This window comes from Meriones unguiculatus, chromosome 1, assembly GCF_030254825.1.
Source record: "Meriones unguiculatus strain TT.TT164.6M chromosome 1, Bangor_MerUng_6.1, whole genome shotgun sequence".
NCBI lineage: Eukaryota > Metazoa > Chordata > Mammalia > Rodentia > Muridae > Meriones > Meriones unguiculatus.
The window spans coordinates 8,174,512-8,182,063 of NC_083349.1; the positions used below are offsets into that span (position 1 = coordinate 8,174,512).

The following is a 7,552-nucleotide window of genomic DNA, read 5'->3' on the forward strand; positions in this document are numbered from 1 at the left end:
ATAAGAAGCCAGGCTTAAATTGATCACAATTTATCCTTTTAACAATGTATTTCTAAGAACTAAAGAGATCTCAATAGGCTACAGGATGATTCTGTTGGGATAAATAATTTCTATATATAAAATGTCATGAATTTGTATGGTTTTTCATTAATTTGTATTTTAACAGAGATACTTTCTGCTTCCTTATCTTTAAATGCTGGTCAGTTATGAGCATAAATTAGTATGACTAAGGATATATTACAACCTCTGTCAATGAGGTATTTAGCTGAGAGACATACCACTAGGAAATGATGAGACCATATCTGGACCATCACCACACACATCTGGTCTCCAACAACACAGAGATGTAGGATCATCAAGTATTTCTATGGGTTCCATTCACATGGAGCGTCTAGTTTATGTTCTAAAACACAAAACTTGAAAAGAGGCCCTCAGTGCTCTTACAAACTGTCTCTGACTACCTATACTATAGTTGAGTCTCCATGTCTTTAAGAAATGGTTCCTTCTCGTTGCTGAGCAACCCAAACAAAGGGAAGTGTTCTCCCTGCCAACAGACTATATTGTCATATACCGCCTCACAGTAGGCTCCTTCCGGAACAGTGCTGACACACACAAAGTGTTGCCTTGGAAATCAATCCAAGGCATCCTCAAGGGTCAACAGTGGACAGGTGAGAATCTGAACTGAGAGCAGAAATTCAGTGGCTAGAAACCAATTCTTTGCAGAATAGAGAATGAAAAATTAGAGCTGAGGGGAGGAGGCCCCGAGGAAGAGTGAAGAGCAAAGACGCCTTTCAACAAAGCTGGCAAATAGCAGGGCAGTGGCTGAAGCCAAGAGTACTGCAGAGAAAGGGCACCAGAGCATGGAGCCAACACAAATGACCACAGGCGCTTCAAGAAGAACGTGCAGTGCAAGACTACCACCGAAGAGCAGAACACTGAGGCCTGTCACCTCACAGCCACCCATTTTGACAGACTCAGAGTGGTATGGTCTGAGTGCAGAGGAACAGTAAGTGTTCCCTCCTTTGGGATATAGGCAAAAGAATGTATGTCCACATCTGGGAACAAATGGAGTATCATAGGACTCTGTGACCTAAGAAACTAATACCCAGGGCTGGAGAGATGGCTCAGGGCTTAAGAGTGCTGTCTGCTCCTCCAAAGGACCCAAGTTCAACTCCCAGCACCCACATGGCAGCATAACTGTCTATAACTCCAGTTCCAGGTGGTCTGACACCTTCCCACCAACACACATAAAATAAAATTAAATAAATTATATATAAAAAAAAGAAACTAATACCCAAACCACTAATGAGTCACTAACTTTCATGGCTTCCATCCTCTTTGCAACAAGTAGGGAATAAATACTAGCCTCATGGGACTGTTTGGTTTGGAAGATTAAGGAATATTATATTTTATAAAACAGTACTTAGTATAAAGCAATATATTATAAAACAGTACTTAGTATAAATTCAAGAACTGTTGCTATGGTAACAACATAAACTCTTAAAGAAGTAGCAGAAATAAGAGATACGATGAGGGTTTTGTACAATTCTGTGATAAACTCTTCCGTTGCTGATAGTGTTTATGCTTAAGTTGGTTGCACTAATTAGGTTAATAATCCATGTCTGCATGTGCCTTTACTCCATCCTAAAGAACAAATTTCCCTGCTATATTTTTCTTCATTAAGTTTTAAAATTTATCTTTCACTTGTTTTACAATCTATTTAAAGGGTAATTATACAGCCAGGCATAATGGAGAAAGAGGCAGGCAGATCTCTGTAAATTACATGCCAGCCAGGCCTACATAATGAGAATCTGTCTTTTAAAAAAAAAAAAAAATGGGGCTGAAGAGATGGCTCAGCCATTAAAGGTGAGATTCACAACCCAATTAAATAGATAGTCAATTTTAAGTGATAAGAATCATGGAACATTATAATTAGGCAATTATGGTGGGAAACCTCTTATATATTTATATGTAACTTCAATTAAAATAAAGTTATATTTGAAAATTTTCACATCAAAACTTATTTTTCTCTTACAACATATAAATATAGTGGTTTGTGGCATTTGAAATAGTAATAGTGACTCAGCCTTTCTTCTCTGGTGTTAAAAGTGTTTCTGACATTTAGAACCCCAAACAAAATAGGACGGCTCCTTTAGACTTTAATCAAAAGTACTGACATCCCTTCATCATGTAAAGACAGAAGCTAAACAGAGTTCTACCTGCTGGCAGAGAGAAGGGCCTTCTGCTACTTAGGAAAAGCAGGTCCCAAATGACTCCCTATTGCACCTCATCCCAGAGCATATTTCCAGACACCTTTCTCCAATCCCAGTATGATTTCTCTTTTCTTCTAGATTGGCCTGGGCTAAGAGTACTCAAGACCCCCGGATTGCAGTAGGTTCCTATTCCCCACTAGAAAAGAAAATTAAGGTGAGGAAATTCATTTGGCATGAACTTTGGATTCTATAATAAGATCATAAAGTTTCTTGGAGGTAAAATGGGCCCGAGCATCACAGGGGAGAATGTTCAGCCGCAGGCTTAGTTCCATATTTGGTTCTTTGAGCAGTGCTGGCTAGACAGCACTGAAAAAAACAAGTATCACTATACTTTCATAGGACTTGTTCCAGTAAGAGACAATACTAAAGAAATGTTTCCCATAAATTGTGATGTCACGACAGTATTGGGTTTTCTCTGAAGACTCTGTAAGGTCAGAGGAAGTAGTGTGCCAGCCGAGATCGCAAAAGTTATAGAAATGCCTATCACAGCATTACTGATGCGCGTTTAGGAAGAGCGTATTCATGTGGGAAAGAGAATAGTGCCTTAGGGGACAGAATTAAGTGTAGCTGAAGCATAATGAATATAGAGTGAGCCGAGAACATGGTTTGAGGGTTAATGAGAGACTGTGGACACTACACAGGAATTTGAGGTCCTCTCCTAAATGTAGTAAGCTACTGCAAGAAAGTGACATGCTTAGATTTATGTAATAAAAGATCACTCTGGCCACAGTGGTTAGTTTGATGGGCTTGGAGAAAATGGGGCAAAAGTATAGACTCTGATAATTGGGCTAACACCCTGAGGTGGAGGCAGGAGGATTAAAGGAAAACAGAAATGAAGCTGGGAGTGACAGGACTGAAAGGTGGAAACTGGAGAAAGCAGCAGGTAGAGATGTTAAATGGTGACCGGGTGTGAAGCTGGGAGCAGGGAAGTATCTCATCAATGCGGCTCACAAGTTTTGTTCAGTCTACTTCTAATCAGTACCTGATCCATGGAATAGCACCTTGCTTAATGAGCATCCAGACAAGAAAGGCTAAATGTGCTTGTGGTAAGGACAGACTAGCAAGGCTGATAGAGGGGTAGCCATAAGAGAGGGGGGAAAAAAAACAAAACAGGGATATTCAGCAAATGAGATAGAAGAGGGGTAAAAGCCAAGGCCATGAAGCAAGGAAGAATTTTTTTTTTTTTGACAATCATTTGTGCTGAGGTGTCCTTTACGCTGACTCAAGTGACCCAGTTGGTAGTTTTGATGATGCAGAACTGAAATCCTTGAAGCTCAATAGGCACAAGTGAAGAATTAGCTTTTGATAGACAATAATGTTTCCAGTACAATAGCAAGAAGGTAGCCTGGATGGATGGGTGGTGGCTCGGATGGTGGGAGGGGGATACGTCCACTTTCTCAGGGAATTCTAAGTCAGAGTCCTCACCTAGAAAGGAACACAGTCCAGGGGGAAAATATAGGAAGCTTAAAGGGGGAGAAAGTTAGATCCAGACTGGGTACAGTGTAGGAGTGCCAACAAAAGTCATAGCCCATTGAGAGCTGTACTGTGGAACTAGAATAAAGTATATCCAACTTAAAAGTTCTGATTACTCCCTCTGACAAGAGTTTAGGTGGCACCCATTCTTCACGAGTGAGAAAACTGTTAGTCCAGGAGTTCCAACAGGAGAGTGAAACAGTTGATAAACTTAAGACCATGTCTTTTGACTTACGGTTTGCTAAAGCAGATGCCTTGCACAATCGACGCCAACGCATGATCAGAGAAGCATGGAATTACAAACCAAGTCCAGAGTGTGACGCCGACCCAGAGGCGGAGAAGACAACCAGAAGCAAAACACCAGACAATGCTAAAAAGTGGGACTATCTAGTGCCTGAGAGAGAAATTTATCACATAGAAAAACACATACTCAGAGCTGAACGGGCTAGAGGCCTCAGAGACCACAAATACCGACTACTCCCTCAGAGAATTCAAAGTGAAACACTTTACCCACCAATGCCAAAGAACAAAACGAATAAAAATGTCCAGAAAACACATAAAACTGTACCCCAAAGGCCTAAGAAAGCATGGTCAAAGGAAGAGATGACGCAACATAAAGACCGAATGATTAGAGGGAGAGAGCTCACAGAGCAGAAAAATATCCAAAGAAAGACTCAAAGCTTCACCAGCCATGATCACCCTCGCTCAAAACCTCAAGTGATGACAGAGGAAGAGAAAGAGTTTGAAAAAGTCACAGCTTATCCTCTCTTCCAGCCTTCCCGGAAAAAAATTATCAAAGTAACTATTTTGATGGAAAAGTCGAACATGGATGAAGCACAAAAACCACCCGAAAGGGAACGCCTGAAAATGCCACCATTTATGAAAAGCCAACTAGAAAAGAAAAGGCTTAAACTACTTTATTGATTGTTGTATTTCTTTCTTAGATTAGCCTATTTTATAGAAATCGGTAATGAAATCATAGAACACACACATTAAGAGGGGAAAATGGCAGCTGCAGACATAAGTAATTGAAAAACCATGGTGCTGAGACCACAGGTTGTATGATTCCATTTTTATGGTAGTCACCAGGCTAAGGAGTAAGAAAGTTAAAGCACAGAATGATGGCTAATGATATAAAAAGGGGAGGTGTACTATGGTATTTTAATAATGGTTGCATGCTCCATTAATTGATTTTATGACACCAGATCACAGCCTCATTGGATGAGTTGGATTGTGTGTATACTCTCAATAAAGCTGTTTTGACAGAAAAAAAAAAAAAAAGATTGCTAGTGTTTAGAGAAGAGGAATTAATCCTAAAACTGTAGACCAAGGGTCTATCATCCTTAGACATCATTAGAAAGTTTACACTTTTAAAACCCTGAAGGCAGGGCAGGGGAGACATCTCAGCAAGCAAAAGTGCTTGTTAATACAAGCCTGACAACTTGCGCTCAGATCCCCAGAACTCATGTAAAAGCCCAGACAGGGGTGCACATGTCTGTGGTCCCAGTACGCTCATAGCCAGATAGAAGGTGGAAACAAAATCCCTTGGAAACTCTTGGGCAGCAGTACACAGTACAACAAACAAACCCTGCCTCAACCAAGGCGGCAGAGGAGGCCTGGGATCCAAGGTTCACCCCTTAATTCCTAGACATGCACTACGGGTGTTCATGTGCCCTTAACACAGATATGCACATACGCGCACACACACATCATATATACACATAGGCAAAAACAAGTAAAATCCTGAAGGCAGTTGTAATTATTACGAAACTGACAAGAGGTGTGGACAGACAAAATAATGGTTAGTAAATAGGTGTCCGGGTAGTAGTCTGTGCAGGATGGGACAAGGACTATAAGAGAAATATAGACCGGTTTAAGGATGGGGAAGAGAGGGTTACAGAATGAAAGAAATCCTGCGAAAGACGGGGAAAATGTTGGTGCAGGGATTTTAGGATTCAGGAAGTGGCTTTATTACACATTGTTAAAGGGCCCATGAACTGACCAATAATCACCAAACATAGATCTAGCCTCTTCAAGTTTGGACACATAAAAAGTTTTGAGACTACTTCCAATATAAATGCATTATAGTATAAAGCAAAGCAGTAAAGCAGCGGAAGGGAACCAGGGACAGACATCAAGAATAGACATTCTTTCTCCAGCATTCAGGAGAAAGAAACAGATCTCTGTGAGTTCAAGGCCAGCCTGATCTAGAGAGTTCCAGGACAGCCAGAACTACACACACAAAAAGTCCAAATATATGTGTGTGTGTGTGTGTGTGTGTGTGTGTATATATATGTATTATATACATATATATTTCAAGGTATAACATTTATACCTACATATACATATACATATATATAATACATATATATATCAAGGTATAACATTTCACATCAAATATACAGCATTATCCATTGGAGTTAAGTTGGAAAGGAATTCGTAAAAGTGGCACAAGAGACATTCAGAAAAGGAAGAACTACTCTACCAGGGTTTGTGAGTGGACGGATTTCCAAGTGATTCTTAGTAAATTCTTATGTATTACGGTTTGTATAGATCATCGGGAGGAGCACCCCACACAGCATACATGTGGAGGCGGGAGTTACTGATTCCCCCTCCCAGGTTTATGTGGGTATGAAACATTCACTCACTGAGCCATCTCACCAGCCACTAAGTGATTCTATTTAAAGAAGACTTAGCTTGCTGAGAACCACAGGATTTTTTTTTTCTTTTTAAGAGAGAAGCAGTTTCGAACGCTAAGTAGAAGAGATGACTGAAAGGTTAGTCGCCTGGGAGACTTGAATCCAGAGCCTTTTTATGAAAATAAGAGGGAAAGGATGGTGCTGAACAGATGGCTCAGAGGTTAAGAGCACTGGCTGCTCTTCCAGAGGTCCTGCTTTCAATTCCCAGCAACCACATGGTGGCTCACAACCATCTATGTTGAAATCCCATGCCCTCTTCTGACCTGTAAATGTATATGCAGTCAAAACATTATATACACAAACTTTTAAAAAATTGTTTATTTTTTTATTATTACAATTTATTCACTTTGTATCTCAGCTGTAACCCCCTCCCTCATCCCCTACCAATGCCATCCTCCCTCCCTCTTCTCCTCCCATTCCATCTGACCATAGCCTATCAGGTCTCATCAGGACTGGCTGCACTGTCTTCCTCTGTGGCCTGGTACAGCTGCACTCCCCGCAGGGGAAGGTGATCAAAGAGCAGGCTACTAAGCTCATGTCAGATACAGCCCCTGCTCCCCTTAGTAGGGAACCCACTTGGAGACTGAGCTGCCATGGGCTATATCTGAGCAAGGGGTCTAGGTTATCTCCATGCATTGTCCTTGGTTAGAGTATCAGTCTCAGAAAAGACCACTGGGCCCACATTTTTTGGTTCAGTTGCTCTCCTTGTGGAGCTTCTGTCCCCTCCAGGTCTATCTATCTCCCCCTTCTTTTATAAGACTCCCTGCACTCTGCCCAAAGTTTGGCTACGAGTCTCAGTATCTGCTTTGATACCCTGCTGGGTAGTCTTTTCAGAGACCCTCTGTGGTAGGCTCCTGTCCTGTTCAGTTTTCTCCCATTTGCTTTCTGAGTGAGGACTGAGCAACTTCCCTAGGGCCCTTCTTGTTTAGTTTCTTTAGGAGAATAGATTGTATTTATCCATATTATATAACTAATAGTATGTTTATCCCATATTATATAACTAATATCCACTTATAAGTGAGTATATACCGTGTGCGTCTTTCTGCTTCTGGGATACCCCACTCAGGATGATCTTTTCTAGTTCCCACCATTTGCCTGCAAATGTCA

General features: G+C 41.0%; 1 protein-coding gene across 1 annotated transcript; it reads left to right on the forward strand.

Moving 5' to 3' along the window:
* The first annotated feature begins 860 nt into the window (after positions 1-860).
* LOC132650844 (putative uncharacterized protein ZNRD1-AS1) lies at positions 861-4,670 on the forward strand. The gene is made up of 3 exons (XM_060376167.1): positions 861-1,006; positions 2,352-2,427; positions 3,876-4,670. Exons 1-3 carry the CDS (start codon positions 861-863, stop codon positions 4,668-4,670), a joined length of 1,017 nt encoding a protein of 338 aa, XP_060232150.1.
* Positions 4,671-7,552: the final 2,882 nt, after the last annotated feature.

What these genes read in the sequence shown, in the direction of transcription:
- LOC132650844 (XM_060376167.1), top strand. Translation starts at nt 861, where the DNA reads ATGGAGCCAACACAAATGACCACAGGCGCTTCAAGAAGAACGTGCAGT. An exon ending in GGTCTGAGTGCAGAGGAACA is followed by an intron (nt 1,007 to 2,351) that starts GTAAGTGTTCCC and finishes CTTTTCTTCTAG; the next exon opens with ATTGGCCTGGGCTAAGAGTA. An exon ending in CACTAGAAAAGAAAATTAAG is followed by an intron (nt 2,428 to 3,875) that starts GTGAGGAAATTC and finishes CCCTCTGACAAG; the next exon opens with AGTTTAGGTGGCACCCATTC.